Genomic DNA, 23,723 nt, shown 5'->3' with positions numbered 1-23,723 from the left:
CACTGGGCAGGGGAGGTACTCTTTGCCTAGTTCAGACAGCCTTTGTTGTTTGTTTTGCTCTGTTTTCATCGAGTTTGTGGTGGGGCAAGTTGGCATGGTGGTTAGAGTATGAGTTTTGGATCCAGGAGACCTGGTATTGGAACCTGGCCCTGCCTTTGCTAGCTGAGTGACCTTTACAAGCCTACTGAACACTCCTGAACTTCAGTGTTCCATCCATGAAGTGAACACGGTGACGCCTGTCTCAGGGTGGTTAGAAAGATTAGCGAGAACTCAGGAAACCTATCTCCTGGGAACAAGGATTATTCAGTCATACTTTGATCTTGTTTTATACCTCTTCTTTTTCCAAGTATAATTTTTACCTACAACTTGGAGTGTATGAAAAAAAGGCTACAAGACTGAATCATGTCTTAGCCACTTCTGTGCAACCTTAATCATATTGCTTCTCTGTTTTCTTATCTTTTAATGGGGTCAGTAACACCTAGTTCAAGGAGTGTTTTCAAGATGAAGTGAAGTAATACATGCCCTATACACAGTAGACACTGAAAAGTATTTGAGAGACATGTACATTAGAGGAGAGGACAGAGGCTGTGAAGTCAGTCTGACTCCACCTGTTACTGAATCTCCCAAATTTAAGTTCTGTTTCTCTGTATAGGAAGGAATAATACCTCATTGGGTTTGTTGTGGGGACTGCTTAAGGTCAGACATACAAAGTATCTGGTACAGTACCTGGCACTTTGTAAGAAGTCAGTATCTTGAGCTATTGATTCACTTGCTTTTTATTATAGAAGTTGATGGTTAACCTGGTACTCCAAACAATAATAAATCATAAGATAAGTGCCAATTCTTATTCCCAATCATAATATTGTTGAAAGGCACTTTATGCTATTTTGCATGTAAAATCTACCTGGTTTACTTCAATTTATGGTTTATAGATCTTTAATCATTATAAACTGCAACCCCTGACAATAGCATTCCTTCCCAAGCCCTTTCATTTGCAGAGGCTTATATTGTACTGCATTAAAAAAATCTGTAAGAAATTAGCATATTCATGTGTATTATTAAAATCAGGTGGGTAGAGAAAGGGTTGTAGAAATGAAACACATTCCATTTTTTCTGAAATCTGAAGTGTACCAATCCATAGTATTAATTAAAGGAATGAAGCCCAGGTTACAAAAAAAACTACTTAAAACGCTGCTTTGTCACAACTTGCTGCCGTTTGTCTTTAGTTTTTTCTTTTTTTCTTTTTGAGTAAAAACCTGGAAATGCTAAATCTTGAAAATTGCTTTAATTCTAGCCAAGCCACTTCATCAAATGTAAGCTGTGGAGAAGTGGGACACCAGCAGTGGTGATAGGAGAGGTGCATGCCTTCATGACTGGGACCTGCTGGACAGAAGCAGGCCCTGTGCCAGAAGAGTTTTAGTCTCTAGGTGCTTTCTTTTGCTTGGATATATGATGCAGGACATAAGGAAGGTTCTAGGGTCTCAGGTCCAAAGATCTGAGCATCAGTCCTGTCTTCATTGCTTATTAGACCGTTTGATCTCAGCAAATCTCTTTGAGCCTTGGATTCCTCATTTGTAAGATTGCAGGATTCCTGTCCTGCTCACCTTCTGGAACTGACATGAAGAGCAGACACAGAGGTGTACACGACCATATTGTTAACTGTAATCACCACACAAAGATGCAGTTGCCAGACTGCTCATCTCTAAGGTCTCTTCCAACTTTATATTTCATGATTTTATACATGAGTGGGATTTGGTCTCCCAGGTAGAAAGAATAGGACTGGGGAAGAAAAGAGTATGCTTTCTGATTATTTTCTGTTTTTTCATGCTTTTATTAGATACTACTTTTAATAAGAACAGACAAAATAAACCACAAACCTTGCTTTCTTCTTTCTCCTAGAGAAATCTGACAGAATATTTTGTGGCTGTGGATGTAAACAACATGTTGCATCTGTATGCCAGTATGCTATACGAGCGCCGGATACTCATCATCTGCAGCAAGCTCAGCACTGTGAGTAGACAGACTTGAGATGGACTTTTCAGTGATTTAATTTTAATTGAAAGACATATCAGCAAGATTAAAGGACATTTGAGGAGAAGTAATTAGCCCCAACCCCCTTTATGGTAGCACATCATTTTCATTAATTATTTATGTTCCTTTTCAGTGTCAGAATAAACCTCATTGATTTTTATACTCTCACAATTATAAATACTTTTCCTTTTGACTGTGTTATGAATACTGTGTGTATTTCCACACACATTTCCATTGTCATTTTTTAATGTCTATGCCATATTCCATTATGCTGATGCATCATCATTTACTAAATTTTTCTTCTCTTGATGGTCATTTAAGTAGTTCATAGATTAATCCTCTGATAGATAAAACTGCAGTGAACATCCTTCAGCTTCTTTTGACTGATACAGTTCATATTCTGAGAGGGAGATCACCAAGTCAAAGGGCTTGATAAACACCATGACTTACAGACTGCTGGATTACTTACTCAACAGGCCATGCATGTTTACAGCGAATGCTGCCAGCTGTGTACGACTCTGCCACTTTTATCACAGCCTTGTCAGAACTGTGTGTGTGTGTGTGTGTGTGTGTGTGTGTGTACATGCAGTTTAATTTTGCCAGTAAAGGAGATCGAAAATGAGTTTAGACTTGCTTTAATTTAAATTCTTTTTGTTGGAGGTAACTGAGTATTTTCCATGGTGTGTATTTGGTTACTCTTTTCCCATTTGTCTTATAGGAATTTTGATGTCTTTCTTATAAGTTCATGTATTGTGATAACTTTTGCTGTATGTACAATAGAAATATTTTCCATTCTTTTAGTTTTATTTACATATTTTTCCATCTACCCCTCCTTCAGACATCAATCCATATCTCCCTCCCTCACTTCCTTTTCAGTGTTAGGGATGGGACCTAGGCCCTCGTGCATGCTGGACAAGTGCTTTCCACTGAGCTACAATCCCAACCCTCCTTTTGTTGTTTGTTTTTATCTTAATTTTTAATTCACTTCAAAATAAATTACAAACCTCAGTGTACTTTCCCCTAAACAGTATCTGATTACAGGGTTTATTGTTGTTTTTAGATAAAACTTGCATAGAAACATCAACTGAGAGTAGGCCTAACAGGCATCCCTCTGTTGAAGAGGACGGAAGAAACTTTTTATAGTGGGAATTCATCTAATGAAGGGCCTGTGGATAAAATCAGGTCTGTGTTCATCCGTGGATCAAAGGCACCTAATAATGCAAACTTGGTGAGGCTACTAGAATTTCCTCATGGCTTTCATCATATCGTTATTATTTCATTTTCATTGATTATTGATTGCTTATCAAGAACTCACAATTTTTTCCCTATCTACTATGTGCTAGACTCATAGCACCAAAAAGATGACAAAAGTATGACCTTTGTTTTCAAGGTAAAAACAGCTTATAGCACAGTCAGTCTCCTGCTTTGTTTTGTATTTTGTTTTGCTTAAGCGCAGTTCACAATCTCAAGGCATGAAGACTCAGACTAAGCTTCAGAATGAGAATATTACCAACCAGATACATCATCACCTTTTTATAGGGCTTGAATGGAATGAGGGTGTATGTGAAAGAATCCAGCCCATAACCAGTTACTGCTGCTTTAGATTGTTAAACTTCAGACAGACTAAAACAGGACATCATTGCAGTGGAATTGAATTTTCTATATTTTAATCATCTTATTTTTGAACCCTTCATAGGTGCCAGTCACTGTCCTAAGCACTTTGCATATTTTAACTTATTTAATTCTTGCTATGACAGCTTTGGTGAGTTCTGTTATTACCTCCATCTTATAGATAAGTGGATCTTCTGTGTAATTTTGGTCACATAAATGTAGTGGATTAAACACACAAAGTTATTTCTGCTCCTTCCCAAAACTAAAATGAAATACAGGAATAAATTGCAAACACAAAGAACAGATGCAGCAGAGATTTTTAAAATTCTTAGAAAATACTGTTACCAACTTTATGCCAGTATTTGAAAACTAAAGCATAATGGACAGAAAAATGTAGTTTATGAAAATTGACTCAGAAAGAAATAGAAAAATTTAATAGGTCATTTACTTTTAGAAATTAAATCAACACTTGGAATTACTTTTCCAGATAAAACACTCAGCCCATATAGTTACATAGGTACATTTTATCAGACATCTTAAGGAACACATAATTTCAAATCTTAGACAAACTCCTTGAGTTCAGAACAAAGAGGGAATACACCCCAGCTTTTCTTGCCATACTTGTTATCCTTGATATTCAACCACACAAAGAGACAGTTTAAGAAAGAAGAATTATCAATGTCACTCATTAATGTAGGCATAAAAATCTTAGACATAGGCAAAAGTATCTAAAAATTCATAATAACCAAGTTGGGTTGATTTTAGAAGTACAGGTTGTTGATACTAGAAAGTATATTAATATAATTACACATTAACATATTAAAAGGGAAAACTCATGGTCTCCAAAAGATGGAGAAAAAAACATGACCATACTCATGAATAGGCAAATAATATTCTGAAGATGTCACTTCACTCCAAAATGATCTGTAGATTGAATACAGTTCCATTCAATATCCCACTAGAGTTTTACATAGTACCTGGCATACTGATTCTGAAATACAGAAAAGGCAAAGAAAAGACCAAGCCATACTTGAAATAAAAAATTGATTGTGGAAGTGTGCTTTCCAGATACAAAACTTTCTGTAAAGCTATAATAATTAAATGCTGGTAGTGGGGCAGAGATACACAGACTGAAGTAACAGAACAGAGTGCCAGAAACAGACCACATGTATATGGGCTCTTTATAAACAATAGAGGAAGCACTGGACAATCTTTAGGGAGTAGATGAGCATCTCAGTAATTAGCTATCCATATGGGGAAGAAAAAGAAGGCAGTTTCTTTCTTAATCATAGAAAACGGAATTCCTTAACTAAACTAGGATCTAAGGTTTAAAGGTAAAGTCTTGTAAACTTTTAGAAGGCAAAATAGGTGAATGGTCATCTATGATCTTGGAATGGAGAGGGTTTATTTAAAGATGATCCAAAATATACATTGTATAAACGAAAAGATTAAAATTGTGAACGTTTATTCATTAAAAGCTCATTCATATCATTCTGCAAATGTCAAGGTGAGTCACAAACTGAGACCTTTACCATATATAAAACTAACAGGATTAGTATCAGTAATATATAAAGAAACATTTCAATTAGAAAGCAGAGGGTGAACTTATTAATAGAAAAATTGGCAAAAGCCTTAATTTTTTCAAAGAAAAAAATGCAAATAGTCAAATAACCATATAGAAAGATGTATAATCAGAGCAAAGTACGTTAAAAATATAGTTAATGAAACACTAAGTTTGCAAAAGCTTGGGTGTCTGACAAAGGCAAATGTTGTATTGGAGATGTACTAGAGAATTTCGTGTACTACTGTTTGAAGGGTCTGTGGCACAAAACTATGTACATGTGCCTATCACTCAGCCAGAGCCACTCTTTTGGACATGTGTAATGGGATACATGTACAAGAATGTTTTTTAGCAGTTCTGTGTTTTTACAAACCCTAGAAATTTTCCATGTGACTTTCAACAGAGAGCCTGTAAACTGCGGTAGAGTCACAACAATGGAACATTGTGTCAGTGACAATGAATCATACCATCCACATGATTGTGTCTACCACAGAAGACTGACAAAAAGAAACCAGCCACGGGGCTGGGGAGATAGTTCAGCTGGTAGAGTGCTTGCCTTGAAAGCACAGGGCCCTGAGTTCGATCCCCAGTACCTAAAAAAAAAAAAAAAAAGAAAGAAACCAGCCACAGAAGAACATTCGCTATCATTTCATTCATATACTGTTCAAGTTACAAAAGCTAATGGTAACTTTTGGAGGAATATATACAAACTACAGAAGGAAAAAACAAACACAAATTTTAGGCAGTGGTTTCCTCCCGGGAAGGGAAAAAGAGTATAGTTGGGAAGAGACATACAGGGAACATCAAAAGTACCGTTTTCTGCTAGGTAAGGATCAACAAAGCTCTGTCAAGGATCAAATAACAAATATGACTATGCAGGCCATCTAGTCTTTGTTGAAACTACCAGGCCTGACCTTTAGTTTGCTATGGCAAACTAATGGAGGTGCCTTTGTTCCAACAACTTTATTTACAAAACATGCAGTAGGCCACACTCAGCCTTTTCAGTGTAGTTTGCCAACCCTTGATCTAGGTGGTAGGTTTGGGGTTTTTAAGTTTTCTTCTTTAAAAATAATTATGTTGGGGCTGGGGATGTAGCTCAATTGGTAAAGTGCTTGCCTTGCAAGCACAAGGCCCTGGGTTCAATCCCCAGCACCGAAAAAAAAAAAAAAATTATGTAATATACATATTTTTTTGTGTGTATATATTTCAATTTTTTAAATTAAAGTAGATACCAAGTTCCTGTTTCAAGAAGTTTTAGACTCTCAGGGATAAAGACAAAGTAGTCCTTGTACCAAAGTTAAGAATCAAAGTTGCATGAGATTTTACAATTGTGGAAACCAGAAGACAGTGAACCTCTATCTTGAACATCTCAAGGAAAATGATTCGTAATCTAAAATTCTATACCTGTCTAATGAAAGCCCTCAGAAGAGTTCCAGCAGACTTCATATCTGTCAGCCTCCAGTGGTCTGTACTCTATACCCTGCCTTCCCTTTTTGGTATCCTTCTGAGGGCCACTCCACTTGTCCCTCTGACTTCATCCTATAAATATTTATCATGGCATTGTCCAAGGATGCAACAGTGAACCAAATAGAAAAATTCCCCATCCTCATGAAGAGTGCATTCTAGTAGGGTAGACCTTCAGTAAATAAGGAATGTTAAACATGTAGTACAACCACTGATGGTAAGTACTGAGGGTTCAGCAAAGGAGGAGAGTGGGTTGGAAATGGGGAGGCGACACAGGCATTGCCATTTTTCAAGACAAGAAATGCCTTGCTGAGAGGATGACACTTCAGCTTCCTCTTGCTAACTCAAGGAAATTGGTCCAGCAGTAAGCTCTTCCCTCCTGCATCATTATTTTTCCTTTTCTGCTGGCACATTCTTGTGAGCAAACCAGTGTGCTCCCAAACTTAAAACAACACTTCTTTATCCCCTTTATTGATTTTGTTGCTTATGGTGCTGGGGATCGAACCCAGGGTCTTGCACATAGTCAGCAAGTGCTCTACCACTGAGCTACATCCCCATCCCTAAAATAGCTTTCGTTCAGTTTACCACTGATCTCCTATCAAGAAAGATTAAAAGGAGTAAATACTTGTATAAACTGATCTCCTATCAAGAAAGATTAAAAGGAGTAAATACTTGTAAAACTCTGAGAATAGGGTCTGGCATGTAGTATGTGCATATGTTTATAATAAATCAATAAACGCTGTGATGGGAGGTCATATTTTAATCTTTTAATTATTTTTAAATTTTTTACAGACTGCATTTTGATTCATTGTACACAAATGGGATACATCATTTTGTTTCTATGGTTGTGCACGATGTGGATTCATACCATTCGTGTAATCATATGTGTACATAGGGTAATGATGTCTGTCTCATAAAAACCAAGGAGTAGATATTTAAAACAAGGGGATAAATCCCATGTTGATTGTGATTACATTGAGTTAAGGGTAAGGTGAATCATGGAGAAGACTGTTGGTTTTCAGTGTAAACCTTTACTGCTGTTTTTCTGGCTTTGTTTTTGAGGCTGTAAACATCTACTACTTTGACTTAAAAACAGTTCTTAAACAATAGTTGATTCTTAACTGAATTCTTAATATTCTGCTTGCAGGTGGAAATCTGTTTGGGGACAGTAAGTAGTTCAGATACAAGGGGCAGCATCCTGGTCAGTTTACAGGGGTGCTTCTGGGGTGATATAGTTGAACAGACCTTAGCCTCATCAAGTCTTTGGACCACTCCAAATTCAGAATTTAGAAGTTGTTGTCTTATTTCCTCCAGAGTACTTCTCATTTTCTTGTAGATGAGGCCCAGATGCCAAGGATATTTCAGCCTAAGATGTTCCGATGCCTCTCTCTCGGCAGATCTTGATATGACTTGCAATACCTTAACAAGTCACATTTTTCTCAATTTTGTTTGGTAAGAGTAGGTTTAATGCTTCTCATAGCCATCAAGCATCTGAAAGATAAAAGCGATGGAACACCCCAAAGTGCTATCTTCTATGAAACTGTGTACCAATAGAGACAAACTATACAATATTTGGTTCAGAGTCAGGTAAAATGCATTCCAGGGTGTCTTGGTCAATAACATCATGATGTTCTGTAGAAGAAAAATGCAAGTTTTTGTTTTCTTTGCTCAGTTAATGTATATTGATTGTTTTTCTTTATAAATGATAAATAGGGAAGGCTTAACTAAATCTTGTTCTCTAATGTAAATACTTCAGTGTGATTTCTTGTACCACAAAGGTTCCATTTTTCTTCCATATTTTCATGTCTGAGTTCAATTCTTACTGCTTTTTGGAAATACTATGGATAGCAGGAATGTAGAAGGTAAGATGTTCATAGAGATGATCCTACCTGATTCCATCGGCACTCCTAGAAGATCAGTTATTTCCATTTTTTATAGCAGCCTGTCCATTAGGAAGGTGAAACAACTTGCCCAAGGTCACATGCTTGTCAGTGCTTCCATGCATATCAACCATTATGACCTGAAGTCAGGGGAGGGAGTCTTTGGCTTCTGGAAAGGACAAATGAATCTCACACAAATGAATCTTAGCCCCTTCCAAGTGCTCGTATTGGTGACCAGGTTGTTTATCGGGTGCCACTTCTCATACAATTTTTAGAACCCTTGTACAGGAATTGTCACAAGAGCCAGGGACCTGTTGTTAGGACTGTCCATCCCCCAGAGGGAATAATTTGAAAATTCTTGTAAAAGATACTTTGAGCCAAAGGTGGTGGCTAAGGTTAGGGTGGGGCTGGGTAATACTGATTTGGCGGAAAAGTAAGACCTGATTTTGTAATAATGAGAGGCGATTCTTGTGTAGCTTGCAAATAACTTAAAGATTCTCAGAGAGCATGTTGGTAGCACCAGCAGAATAAGCATGTGGAAACCCTTGTTTAGATGCATGGTCTGTGGTAGGCCCCCGTGCCCCTACTCCTAAAATTCTTTCAAGTTACCCTTCCTTTCTCAGCCACATACCAGGTCCCAGGCATCGTACAATCATATATGTGTGATTATCAGTTTTTTTATTAGTTCTTGTGGCAACCCCAGGAGCTGGTTTACTTGTCCTCCTTTTGTACACGAAACTGTTGGCACCCAAAAAGTTGAAGTGCCTTGTCTAAAATGAGCCACAGAGATAGAATTAAAACCCACTTCTTTTTGCTCCAGGCCAGCATCCTTCTGGCTACCTCATACTGCCTCCTTGGTAACTTTCCATTTGTCATGAGTTCACTCTGACACTTGTACTCAGAGAAATATTCTTGGCATGATTCTGTTGACCATGGGTCTGAATGATAGTGAGAACCTCAGCTCGCTTTTGCATGCACATCCAGGTTCTTCCCTTCAGTTTTTTGTTTGTTTGGTGTTTGGTAGTGGGGTTTAAACCACATTACCACTGAGCCATATTCCCAGCCCTTATTTTTTGTTTTGAGATAGGGTCTTGGTAAGTTGCTTTGGGCTTTGCTAAATTGCTGAGGCTGGCCTCAAACTTAAAATCCTTCTGCCTCAGCCTCCTGAGTTGCTGGGATTATTGGCATATGGCACCACACCTGGCATTTCCTTCAGATTTAACAAACCCCTTGCATGTCGCCAGCATCACTCCAGGCACCAGGGAAGCAGCAAAAGGCCAATGCACAGTTTTCTAAGTGACACATGCACTCTCTAAGCCAAAGCCCTATTTCTCTTAACACTGTTCATTCTGCCCACTGTCTGCACATTGTTCCACTCTGCCATCTCCCTGCCCAGTCTGTGTCGTCTGCCCTGAGCATTGCCCTGGTGGGGTCCTGGGCAGATCTGCTCTGACTCACTGTGGTTTCAGGGTATGTGTCCTGCACCTCCTTCCAGCTCTTGTGTGTTTCAGCTCCAATTTGCCCCCTTTATAATTTAGGGGTACTGGAAGAAATTTCAAAAACTGAGAAGACCCAGTTAAGGGATGACAAAGGCATATTTACTTTCCCAAGGAATGTGTTTTTGTCATATCCAATGTATGCTTTTTAAAACAAGTTCTTAGGACGGAACCACTGTTTAGTGGCAAGACCATTACCTAATTAGTTGAACCTCCACACCTAATTATTTTTGTGGTTCCCATACCTATGAAAAGGGTCAATATCTTTCTGGTGGTACCTTACTTAGGGGTGGGGGAAAATAACTGAATATCATTTCCCTGTCAGTTTCTTCCTAACTAAGTAAACACAAATTTGTCCCAGAGAATGTGGGACTTGGGCAGGACCCAGGTATTGGTGCCAAGGAGGGGAGGGTGATAACTGTGCCTTCTCACCAGTGTCTCGGTCTGACCCTTTGTGCATGCTTCAGTATGCAAGAGAAGTCCTGGATATTTTCCCAACTTTGCCCCATCCTGTCCTACCCACTCCGACTGACAGCTTCTATTGTCTGAGCACCATCTGGTCTTATGACCTAAGAAGGGGCCAGTTTGTGGTCGGGGCAGTTTTTCAGATTTGACTTCATTTTTACTTCTTTCCCAATGAACTCCACCTTGCCATGACTGTGCCAACCCGTGTAGTGAACTAGGTACCTAAATCCTGTGTGCAAAGCTTTTCTAGTTCTTCTGGATGAGAAAAAACTAATCCTGTTTGCTTATCTGTAGCCCTTGAAGCAGAGACGAGAGTGGCAGTTTAAGGAGGTTTGAAATACTGGAGCTGAGCCAGAGCCTCTTTGCCTGCACACTCCACTCTGCATGTTCCAGCCGTAGGAACAAACTGCATTATTTTGTTTCAAACTGTGCTCAAGGGAAGCCAAGACCTTGTAACTGGAAACTTCCCAAACAGAGAATTCTAAGACTAAATTTAGTGTTCTATTTAAAAAATAAAATAAATCGAACATTTTGTTTGTTCATCTTTTATATGTTAAAAGAGAGAGAGATTAACCTAGTTCACACCAACAACCTAAGAAGAGTATTCAAAGAAGTGAGAAGAAAACTAATCCTTTCGGTGAAGAGGGAAATCCTTAACAAAATGTAATGAAGTGGCATGAAATACAGACTCTGCAGCCAAACTTGCAAATAGCATAGCCTCTCTAATCTCCATTACATAAAATTTTATTGTGGCTCAGAGAATATTAAAAACAGTTAAAGATAAATGAAAGGAACCTCCATTGACAGGAAGTAGGGGAAAAGATTGATATGTTTTATTTATGTGGGTTTTCTCTGTTTTTTAAGTGAATATAATTAACTACTTTTTGAACTATATTCATTTAATTATGTGTGAGTTGGGTTTCTCTTGTTTGCCTTGAACTGTAACCGGAATGAAGAGAACCTTGAGATGTTCTAGAGACTCTATAATATAGAGCATTCAGTTTAATTTGTGATCCTTTGATATGACTTCAGCCAGCTAAGTTCTCCTGGTTTTTACCTTCCTCTCTTGCATCTTTTCCTATTGCTTCAACAAACTTTGAGCATCTACTTCGTAAGATTCAGATTATTCAGGATTCCCAGAGAACTCATTAAAAATGTAGGTTTGTGGCAGCATCGCCAGACATTCTGATTCAAAAGATCTAGCATGGAACCAGGGAATTTGTTTTTTAAGATTTCCCAAATGATCGGTATGCAGACCCAAATTGGAGTCAGTGAATAGACAGTTCTCTGAGACCCAAAAAAAAAAAAAAAAAAAAAAAAAAAAAAAAAATATATATATATATATATATATATATAGTATTGGTAGTTATTACTTTGCATCATTAGGTTTATTTTCATTTTGAGGCTACATAATAGAGACTGATTACATTTCTGTAGAAGGCATTTATAAGTACGAACTAGCTCTTAAAAATTATTTGTTTTTCTTCATTTTCTCTTTGGCAGAGCTTTGATTTTGGTCATGGCTAGTCTAGAGAAGGACATTGCTAAATATAATCTGTTCAAGCTCTTGGTAATGTTATAGAATGCCAGTGCAGTCCATCAGTGTGATGGACATCTAGAGCATGTGTGTAAATATATCTAGAGAGGTGAGGTTATATTTCTTTTTAACCATTTCATTAAGAAAACAACCTAAGTTTTTATTATTTTAGTAATGTAGGCAATTTGTGAAATAAATTTGTATGTTCCTTAATTGTAGGACTGATTATTTCTTATGTGGCTCTTATGAATCAAATCTCTACCAAAAACCACTAATGGATAATATTCAAATCACGTACATCTTAATGAATTTGAAAATCTCTAAATGGCACCTAGACATCTCTGAGGCTTTCATTATGGAAGCTTGAGCACTTACTATGTACTAAATCACTGGGGCAAGGGCATAATTTTTTGCATTGTTTCTGTAGGCAGTAGGTATGGTCTCTGGTGACTTGAAGTAGTGGGTTGTGAGATTAGGTCATGCATTACTATGGGTTGGTAGAGACTTGTGAAAATTCACATTTTTGCTTTCCTCTTACCTTGATGGCTACACAGGCATCCAGCGAGGCTTATAGACATCCTGTTGGGATGCCTTTTCCCAAAAAAGAGGACATTGACTGTGGAGTCAAGGAAGAGGGCATCGGATTTTGAGGCAGGATAGTCTTGCTTAGTTTCTGCCTCTGCCATGTATTTATCCTCCCTGCACCACTTTCTTGCCTTAGGATTGTGGGCAAGTTGATCTTTGGAGTCTTTTTGCCCTCTTCTATAAAAATGTGAATAGTGAAAGATTCATGACCATAGATATGAAAAACCAAAGTCCAGCACTGGGCAAATACTACTAATCCCGTAGATGTCACTTGACACTGGATCTCACCTTTAGGGCAATAATCCCCAAGCTGGCTCTCAGAAGCAAGGAGGATGATGGAGACCATGGAGAGTGCTCAGATTCCATACACAGAACTGGTGAAGTGGATGGGAGGGAATCCATGCCACAGAGAATAGTCATGCCAACATAGCCACTCCCTCTTACTCATCATTTACTCATTGGCTCAATGGTCATTTCTTTTTTTTTTTTTTTTTTTTTTTTTTTTTTGCGCGGGGATGCTGGGGATCGAACCCAGGGCCTTGTGTTACAAGGCAAGCACTCTACCGACTGAGCTATCTCTCCAGCCACTCAATGGTCATTTCTTGTTCAAGTCTTCAAAGTCATCACTACATAGAGCTTGAGTGGCCTAGGGAGCTTCCATGTTCACTTGACCCACCATTCCACCTGGCTTCCCTCCACCCCTAGAGAAGAGCACAGCAACTTCACTGTCATCCTCCAGACTCAAAGAGCTCTGCTTCCACCGTCTGTGCCACCCAATGCTCGCCCCAGGCAGAATTAGGGATTCCTTCTTTATATGCTGACACATTCGAACCTCTATTATAGCACCTCTTTCATAATGCTTTTGTGTTGAAGTTGATTGTTTGCATTTTGATCTTTCTCTCTCTATTTGAAATTGCTCCAGGGCATGGTATATACCCATAGTGGATACTCAGTAATTGTCAGATTAATATAGATCAGAGCACAGAGGTAGTTTCATGTGAGCTAAGAGCATAGATTTGGGAACCTGACTTCACTCAGTTCATGTTCTAGCTCTGCCATGAGCTCCGTTGATCTTATGCAAGTTTCCTCATCTGTAAAATGGGAACAGTGATACTTCTTACCTTAGAGGGCTGTTGTGAAGATTAAAAGGGTTGAGTATATGTGAAGCACTGCCCTCCATGTTTGGCATATAGTAAATGCTAATTAAGTGATTATGTAGAGGCTGTTTTATGGCTTTAATTTTTCTGATTTATTCTTATTCTTTAAGGTTTGATTTGCACAACAAAACTCGATAGGGGAGGATCTTTTTTTCCCTCTCTACATGCATATTTAGCAACTCATCATATGAAGGTTCCTTAGTTCCTTCTATGTGTGTAAGTCCCTGACAAACAGGTACTCCTGACTCCATGTTCAGTTATGCTTACTTCTTTTAAAATATATTGTTACTTATTAAAGCAGTACTATAAACCATAAGCTTAATATAAGTTTTACTCTTACAAATGTTTAAAAAGAAATGTAAATAATCACATGTACTAGCTTGAGTTGGCAAACAAATTTCTCCTTGATCCATTGACAACAATTTCATTTCAGGAGGGATCCCCAGCCATGTCCCAACTCCATGATCAGTTAGTAATGCCTGTCACAGAAGCAGAATGGAGGACTGGCTGCATAACTGCTGTCCCTGTATTTCGGTGAATTGCTATCAATCCCCATGTAACCTTGCCTTTTTCTTTTTCTTTTTCACCTAGAAGATGAAAAGAAAGCTTTTTCTTCCCTCCTGGTACTATGGACTTCTTTACAGTGTAGTTTACCACACCATAGTTTCTGCCTCTGCTTTGGTAGCTAAAGCTTTTCTCTGGCAGTTTTAGTTGCTTTGATGTTTTGAAGTGTCAAATCTTGGCAGGAAAGCTTATTATCCTGGTTAATAACTTACTCTAATTGCTCTAGCTAGTAGGTAGCTTTAAAAAAAAAAAAAAAAAAAGGAAAGAGAAATGATTAAGTAGGCCGGTGCTAGCCTGAGTGAGCCTCCTCTTGACTGGGTGATACTGCTCTTGAGAGAAGGTATCTGCCAGACTCCATGTTGGGGTTTTTGTTTGGTTGGTTTTCCTTCTCTTTCCTCCAAAAGAGTAAGAGGAGGTAAGATGAGTCCCACCAAACTAAAGAGAAACTATTTGAAGAAACATTGCCCCTTTGTTCCCCCAAAAGAAGCACTGCATCTCTGCTTCTAAGGAAAGCAGGGCATTCTTTTCTCTCTTCCTTATTTCCACCGACACATCTGGCATCTGTCTAGACTAGTGGAAGTTTCTTTAATTTCTGAGACTTTCAAAGTTGCCTCTCTGCTAAACCATCTTTGATATATATATATTTTTTAACATTTTAAAAATATTTTTTTATTTTTAGTTGTAGATGGACACAATACCTTAATTTTATTTATTTATGTGGTGCTGAGAATCGAACCCAGTTCCCCACACATGCAAGGCAAGCTCTACCACTGAGCCACAACCCCAGTCCTAATAGTTTCTTAAAAAAGCCCACTCTTCCCCTGGCAGATATAGTAAGTACAATTGAAACATGCTGAATTGTTTATAATTAAAGGTTTTTCTCATACCTATGGAAGGGTTGACCTAAGATAATTTATAGAGTCTCTGCTGATTTTGTTTAAACTGATTTTTCAGTGGATTTTCCATTTGAGAATAAATAATAATAATAAAAACCACAGCTCTGTTTGAATCATGGCATTGTTTATTTCCTGATGACTACAAAGATGGTTTATAATTAAATAAAAGAATCTAATTATCAAGTTGAGAAAGCTAATAACTTCCTGTAAAACATTCTATATCTTCTACAACTAGGATGATTCTTGGTTGAAATAGACTTTAAAATATCTTGACTTTAAAGCTAGTAATCTGGCATTTTTTCCTCTACCCTTTGTTTTATCAATTTCTTTATGTTTAGGCTCAGAGGAGAAAGTCAGATGCCTCTAACAGTGAAACAGGTGTCAGTTTGATTGTTTAACATTCTGAGTTCTAGAATGTGAAGAATGACTGTGACCATCTGATTTTTTTCCTCTGCCAAGTTTTAGAGCTGGAATCTCAATACTACTACTTCTTCTTTTTTTTTTTTTTTTTTTTTTAAGAAATTTGCAGCTTTGCTGGGGATATAGCTCAGCTGGTAGAGTGCTTGCCTTGCAAGCACAAGGCCCTGGGTTCAATCCCCAGCACCACCAAAACAAACAAACAAACAAATAAAGAAATTTGCAGTTTCTAGTTGTGATTTATTAAACAACTGCAATTCACGAGATGTCTGGTAATATCTCCTATCATTCCTCATGACACTGAGCCGGAGGCATGCTCACATTCCCCAAACATCTATACGGCCCCTACTCAGTATCAAACATGATGGGAGATAAGGAAAGGCTTCCAGTGTGGTCTCTATCCTTGTGGAACTTGAATATGGAGCCTCATCATCCTAGTCTCCTAAGAGCATCTTTTCTGAGATCTTGAACACATCAGGGGTCAGGCATGGAGGAATACTGTGCCCTCCACAGTCAAGTGATAGAGATGCAGTGGCTGATAGGTGGTGGGTCTTAGCTCATGAATTTGGGGTAGGCCCCAATAGCTGCAGAGAGGAGGAAGCAAGACCAACTTTGAGATAGACTTATGTTCAGTCAGTATAGCTAAAGAAGGTAAGTGGGGGCAGAGGAGGAATAATCAACCTCCACAGGAATCTTGTAGCCAGCTTTTAATTTTACCTATAAGAGAAATTGAGACCCAGGAGAAGAAGTGGCTTGCTCAGATCAAATAGTGAGTTAGTGGAAGACTGCAAGTATATGAACACAAACATGCCAAAAAGTCAGGTTTTCAACTACTTTTAAGCCAGTAGTTCATATATGTGTGCCCAAAATGTCATGTAAACCTTTCCCTTTGACTAAGTAATTAGTCTCTTGTCTAGAATTTCCTGTGGATTAAAGAAACTACAACACCTTAGTTAAATGTGACTAATCCCCAGGAAATGATCAGATCTGTGTTTGTTTTAAAAATGATTATTTTCGAGACTAAGACTCCCATGCCCTAGGCATGTAATGAACTATTTTTTCCTTAAAAAAAAAAAAAAAAAAAAGATTGGGGCTTGGGTTGTGGCTCAATGGTAGAGCACTTGCCTAGCATATGTGAGGCACTGGGTTCAATTCTCAGCACCAAATAAATAAATAAATAAAATAAAGGTCCATCAACAACAAAATAAAATTTAAAAAAGATTATTTGCTTTTTTTGAGTTTAGTTTCGTGCATGGTGAGAGATATGGGTTTAGTTTCATTCTGTTGCATATGGATTTCCAATTCTCCCAGCACCATTTGTTGAAGAGGCTATCTTTTCTCCATTGCATATTTTTGGCCCCTTTGTCTAGTATGAGAAAATTGTATTTATTTGGGTTTGTGTCCGTGTCCTCTATTCTGTACCATTGATCTACCTTTCTATTTTGGTACCAATACCATGCCGTTTTTGTTACTATTGCTTTGTAGTAGAGTTGAAGATCTGGTATTGCAATACCCCCTGTTTCACTCTTCCTGCTAAGGATTGCTTTAGCTATTCTGGGTTTCTTATTCTTCCAGATGAATTTCATAATTGCTTGCTCTATTTCTGTAAGGTACACAATTGGGATTTTAATTGGAATTGCATTGAATTTGTATAGCACTTTAGGTAGTATGGCCATTTTGACAATATTAATTCTTCCTATCCAAGAACATGGAAGATCTTTCCATCTTCCAAGGTGTTCTTTAATTTCTTTCTTTAGTGTTGTATAGTTCTCATTGTAGAGGTCTTTCACCTCTTTTGTGAGATTGATTCCCAAGTATTTTATTTTTTTCGAGGCTATTGTGAATGGGGTAGTTTTCCTAATTTCTCTTTCTGAAGATTCATCACTTATGTATAAAAATGCGTTGGATTTATGGGCATTGATCTTGTAACCTGCTACTTTACTGAAATCACTTATGAGTTCTAAGAGTTTTCTGGTGGAATTTCCAGGTTCCTCTAAATATATAGTCATGTCATCAGCGAACAGGGATAGTTTGAGTTCTTCTTTTCCAATTCGTATCCCTTTAATTTCTTTGGTTTGTCTAATTGCTCTGGCCAGAGTCTCAAGAACGATGTTGAATAGAAGTGGTGAAAGAGGGCATCCCTGCCTTGTTCCAGTTTTTAGGGGGAATGCTTTCAGTTTTTCACCATTTAGAATGATATTAGCCATGGGCTTAGCATAAATGGCCTTTACAATGTTAAGGAATGTTCCCACTATCCCTATTTTTTCTAGTGTTTTGAGCATGAAGGGGTGCTGTATTTTATCAAATGCTTTTTCTGCATCTATTGAAATAATCATGTGATTCTTGACTTTAAGTCTATTAATATGGTGAATTACGTTTATTGCTTTTATTGGTATTTTGCCTAGATAGGTGGTCATCCAACAGTGAAGCAAATGCATATCTACATAATTGGGCAGTGCCAACAGGGACAATATCTCATCTACTTCAGAACCCTCAGCATTGTAGATGGCACAGGATAGGCACACAAACACTTTTTAAGTTAATTTATACATTGTGGAAATAGCAGCCATTATAATCTGACAGACCTGGATGTAAGTTCCAGCTCTGTCACTTACTAGTGAGTGGTCCTGAGCAAGTTATTTGACCTCCGAGACCATTTTCTTACTTGTGAAGTGTGATGAAGAGAATGCACGTGTATCCACACACGTTTCTTTAAAGCAGAACTTTGTGCGTACTCAAACCCCAACATGGTGCCTGGCACTTATACTGCAGGGATTTTTTTTTTTTTTTTTTTAAGGAGGGATTCTTATTTTTAATTCCATTTTAAATTGAAAAGCTGCAGTTATGAATCAGCTGAGGCATTGAAATCTGAGATTTTGACAATCTGTGCATTCTGAGAAATACCTTAAACTTTAAAAAAATTGAAAAAAAGAAAGAAAAGTGTCCTTGTGATTTTTTTCCACCTTTATCATTGATCATTCTCCATTCATGTTGTACCCCCACTGCCTTCTCTTCTTTTCTTCCTCAGCCTCAAAGAAAACTAATGGAGCTGTATAGAAAGCTCCAAGATATAACTGACCTTGTACACCTTTAATTGAGGACAGAATTTGCTAAAGTACAGCCAAAAACCCACCAGTGGTTTACTTTCCAATCTGTGTCCCGGCTAGATTGGCTGTTGGCTGTATAATTTGTCTAGTTTTGTCTGGAGTCTTAGACTATTCAGCTGCTTCAGGGCAAAATCTTTTGGGGTGTCATTAAATGGGATTGATAATTGGCTTCTGATGAATATTCATTGTGACTAATGACTTTGGGCAAATTTTACACATACTATCTTTCTATTCTCCCACTGAGTGAGATTTTGATAGGATCATTTTCCTTAACTTGCACTTTAATTAAATATTCACAATACCTCTTTGTTGACTACACTCCAAATTGTATACTTTCATTATTTTAAAATTTCATCTTCTATAAAGAATGAGCATAGTCCTTTAGGACTCTCATTTTTAGAAATGGGTCTCAGAGTTACTTTTAAAATAAGTTGTTAATGATATTTTATGTATCATAGTACATTATTTCTGGTTAAGCACAGATATATGGTCAGACTTCTCCTGTAATCAGCTTAGCTGCTGTTCTTAAGTAACGATGCACATAATTTGTGCTATTTAGTATTTTGGAAAAAAGCCAAACAATTCCTTGTTTTGTTTGTTTGTTTTCTTAATCACATGGGTGAATGCATTTTACCCCAACTGCAGAGATTCATTCCTTAGAAAATCCTGTAATGAAATGATTAAGCACCTCAAAAGCTTTGATTTTTTTTTTTTTATCAAGGATAAGTAATTTTTAAATGTTGGCATTTGACTTAGTAGGCTTATTTTGAGGTTAAGGACACATGGAAAGAACATTTCCCTGAGGATAAGATTTTGACCCCAGACAACTTCAGTTAAAAAGAAGCTAATCAAGTCTGTCTCAAACAGGACCGCTCTACCCAATAACTTTTTCAAAGAATTACAAATGAAGTGAGATGATGTTACTTTGTTTGTAAAACACCTGATAGGTTTTGAAGTGTTTTTATTTATTTGATATGTTATAGACTTATAAATTAGGCATATTTTTGAATGAATGATTTTCCAAAAGTGGCATATTTGTATGTGTAAGCATGTCGTTACTGTTTTAGAGTTTGAGTCATATGCCCCACTCTTTGGGACTCATGAAAATGTGGTACGTTACTGTTGAAGCCAAGCTGCCACCAACCTTTATGTTGTGAATATATGCTAAGTAGGAATTTTTTTTTTTTATTTAGTCAGGAGACATCCTATTAACTAGCACTTATGTATATGCTGTGCTACCAAGAACATGGGGATGAAGGGAGACGGGGACTTTGTGTACTTTACAATCAGGGTACAAGCTGCAGATAGTTACAATCTAGTTAATAATGGGGACAGATGCCCAGGGGAGCCAAGGCAAGTCTTTAGAGAGCAGGGGAGTATTGTGCAGAGACCAGAGAGAAGGGTTTGCTAGGAATACAAGTCTGGGCTACTTTGGGGGATGAGTAGAAGAGAGAGGAGAGGAAACAGAGTTCATAGCTATTCCTACATCTGCGGGAATACATGGAGAAGGCAGTTGAGACTGTGGTTGGAGATGCTGCTGTACAGGTAGACTGGGACCTGATGAAGACATTCCAGTCATGCCTCAAAGACTTCCACTCGAAAGCGATGTGTCTGGACCTGCACCTTAAGGAGAGCACTCTAACTGCTAGAGAAAGGCTGAGGCAAAAAGAACTGGGGCCCAAGGCCAGAATAGCCCTCTAGGCTGACTTCAGGGTTGAGTTGGAATAAAGCTGGTTTATTCTCACTCAACACCAGCAAGACTTTTTTATCTCTGAGAAAGCCTGAAGGAATTAGTCATGTATATACCTTCAGCAGCCTCCTTTGTCAGGGAACCTACCAAAGAAGATAGAGAAGGGTGGATTGGACCTCAGAGTCTTGGCAGAGTCGTAGGGAGCAGTCCCTGACAATGTGATCCTCTCCTATTCATGGTGTGTACCTGATTTAAAGATCAGGATCTGGAGGGAAAAGGAGGTGGGGAAGTGGTGCCCTGGCTTTAATACACAGCTCTCACAACTGTGAAACATCAGCAGAATATCCAATTTAAAGCTGTTCATGTTACACTAACCTCTGGGATTCTTTTAACTGGGCCTTGGCACGTCACTCTTTCACCACGTAAATGTCCTTCTGTCAGCAAAGACCAGTTAACAGCTTCCAAAAGAAGCAAAGTCCTCATGGGAACAGGCTTCCCAGAAACCAAATAAACATTAAAGAAGAAAGACAGAAAGAAACATGTGTTGTTGGCTTTTGTCACTTCATAGCTATATCTCCAAAGGTGTTTTCTTTTCCCTCTCTTTGGCCATATTGAATTTTGTAGCAATTGTGTTCCTTTTTATTATCTTTGTTTCCTAAATTTTTAATTGTATCAAATACTGATTTATTATATTTCTAGCTCTTTAAAAAAGGGTAGGGGATACAAAATAGGGGCATATCAAGAGAATAGGGAGAGGAAGGATAAGCCAGTAAACAGTGCCAGAGCAATTGATTAACTATGTGGAAAAAATAAATTCTCACCTCAGTTCTTAAAACTAAATTAATTCCAGATGGATTAAAGAGTTAAATACTGGGTGAAATTTTGGAGAACTTGTTAGGATAAAAGTAGTTGAAATTGTCACTAAGGTAAAAATTAGTCTACATAATTTTTTTAAACCTTCTCACTCAGAATTTCAGAGAAAATTAAAGATAAATTATTTTTAAAAACATTGCAGGATGTATTTGCAAATCATCAGTGAGTGCTTTTTATAAATCAATTTTTTAAATACTAATTTTCACTTTTAAAGTGGGCTGACTGAATAGACTATTTGCCTAGAAATGTATTCAACAGATATATGACAAAAAATATTCAGTCTCAGTGATGGTCAGAGAAATAAAAATAAAGATAAGATAGATACAAGTTTAAGGTCACTAACTCACATACAATACTTGGTGCTGGTGAAAGGCAGCAAGACCAGCATCATGGTGTGTGGCTGGGTGAGTGTAAAGAGCTTCCCACCTTCTCTTTTTATTATATTAACATATTTCTGATATTTGTGTTATTATACTTATTATATGCCTTAAAATATGCATAACCTTTTTCTCTGAATTATACATTTAGGAACCATACATAAAAAAATATTGACTTGATTTAATTATATAGCTTTATGATAAAAGAGTAGTTAAATAGGTGAAATTTGTTGCATATCTTTAAAAGATGTATTTTCTAAGAAGATTTAAAGATGTGGGAAAATGGCATAAAAATGTTAACTTTAAGAAAGAGCAAAAGAATACTGTATTTATAGTAATCCTAATTTTGTTTGAAAAGGAAACATAAGTACTTATGTGTGTGAACCCTTGAAATGTTAAATAATGTTCAGGTAGTGTAGACTTATTTTCTTTTATCCCTTTCTCTATTTTCCAAAATTTCTGCTCTAAATGTGCATTAATAATTTTTTTTTTCCTTTATGGTACTTGGGATGGAACCTGCTAAGCAAGCACTGTACCACTGAGCTATACTGCCAGCCTTGCATGAGGTTTAAAATGGGGTGGTGGGATAGATATTTTGAAGAACCTCTTCCTAAATTTGCATTAGAGTGACGAGGTTAACTTAGCTTCTCCAGGCTTCTCAGCTTTTTAAAGATATGTCGATGGGTATGTATTTAATCTTATTGCTGAAGTCCAGCAACATTGCTTTCCCACTTTAATTTTTTAGCTCTGAATCTCTGCTCTGCTTCTGTTGCAGTTGACTGCCTGCATCCATGGTGCAGCTGCAATGCTCTACCCCATGTACTGGCAACATGTGTACATCCCTGTGCTGCCCCCACATCTGCTGGACTACTGCTGGTAAGGCTGCTGCACATCCTGCCCTCTGCTTTTCCTCTTCAGGACCAGGAATGTTAGGTCTGTAGCTTGTTAATGCCACTGGTGACTCTAAATTTGAAATACTCACTCCAAAAATGGCATGGATTTTAGAGCACCTGATTGCATGGCTTTTTTGTTTCTAAATAACTTTCATGTATGTCATGACATAGGAGTTCAAGAGAGTAGGTAATACTTTTTCATCCTTTTCCCATTTCTCAGTTTGGAGAAACTAAAGCACCAAGAAGTCATATGCTTTTTTCCCCCTCAGACAAATTGGAAACTGGTGACAGGAGCATTTGCGATCCCCAAGGTCTTCAAGTTTTGACCATGGCCCAGAACATCCCATCAGGCTTTCTTTCAGCTGTGGTTTGGGAGGATAGGCTAGACTTTGAAACTTTCTGAGGTTTTTTGATAAGAATTTCACTATTCAGTGAAACATGTTTTGATGAAAGAAGGGAGGGAAGTTTTGGAGTTAACTTGACAGGTCACTTTGTATTCTCTTCCATAAGAGGAAGTTGGTCAATGCATAATTGCATAAAGATGCAATGAGGCAACAGTTGAAGGACCATGTAGAAAAGCTGGCTTGTGGTAGGTGCCTAGTTAACGTTTCTGCTGAAGCATCCTCCTCCTCACTGTCTGTCTTCAGTGGATCACATAAAAAGATGGTCCATGTGGCAAATTCTCCTTATGAATAATTTTTTCTCTAGTGTAATGTGATAAAAGACATTGTCCCCAAGTAGCTCATATCAGCAGATATTGACAGAGGAGCACAATGTAGGGAAAGCACTCACTGCCTGCCAGCATTGGAGAGCTTCAGGAGAAAGGCCGGTACAGGCCTCTCACTTAAGAACAGATGATTCAGAACATTGACTATTGGTTCCAAATGATGAGTCCAGATCAGTCATAGTTGTCACTCTTTTGAAATCATCTCACTGAAAAGAGTCACCCAAGTAGCCAGGTTGTCTTAGGAGCTTAAAGGCATTGTGCAGTCATTCCTAATTTTAATGTGTTGGACTCACCTTGCTCCCAGGAAGCCATGTATTTAATGAAGATGTAGCTCAGGGCCAGCAAATAAAAATCCATGATCCTCTCTTTATTATATATTTTTTTCCTTTTTT

General features: G+C 37.8%; 1 protein-coding gene and 1 long non-coding RNA gene across 19 annotated transcripts in view; one reads left to right on the top strand and one right to left on the bottom strand.

Moving 5' to 3' along the window:
• LOC306645778 overlaps window positions 1–23,723 on the bottom strand; it is a 548,414-nt gene that overhangs the window by 215,571 nt on the left and 309,120 nt on the right. The window lies entirely within an intron of this gene.
• DENND1A (DENN domain containing 1A) overlaps window positions 1–23,723 on the top strand; it is a 512,257-nt gene that overhangs the window by 272,890 nt on the left and 215,644 nt on the right. For all 18 annotated transcript variants that reach the window (XM_079113744.1, XM_079113747.1, XM_079113755.1 and 15 more), the window contains 2 exons: window positions 1,900–2,010; window positions 22,487–22,587. In XM_079113744.1, coding sequence (XP_078969870.1) covers window positions 1,900–2,010; window positions 22,487–22,587 — 212 coding nt within the window. The remainder of the gene's footprint in view (window positions 1–1,899; window positions 2,011–22,486; window positions 22,588–23,723) is intronic.

Source organism: Sciurus vulgaris (genome assembly GCF_902686455.1).
Source record: "Sciurus vulgaris genome assembly, chromosome: 15".
In the NCBI taxonomy this organism is placed as follows: Eukaryota; Metazoa; Chordata; class Mammalia; order Rodentia; family Sciuridae; genus Sciurus; species Sciurus vulgaris.
Note: the sequence above shows the minus strand (reverse complement) of the source record. Positions and strands in the feature narration are given on the sequence as shown.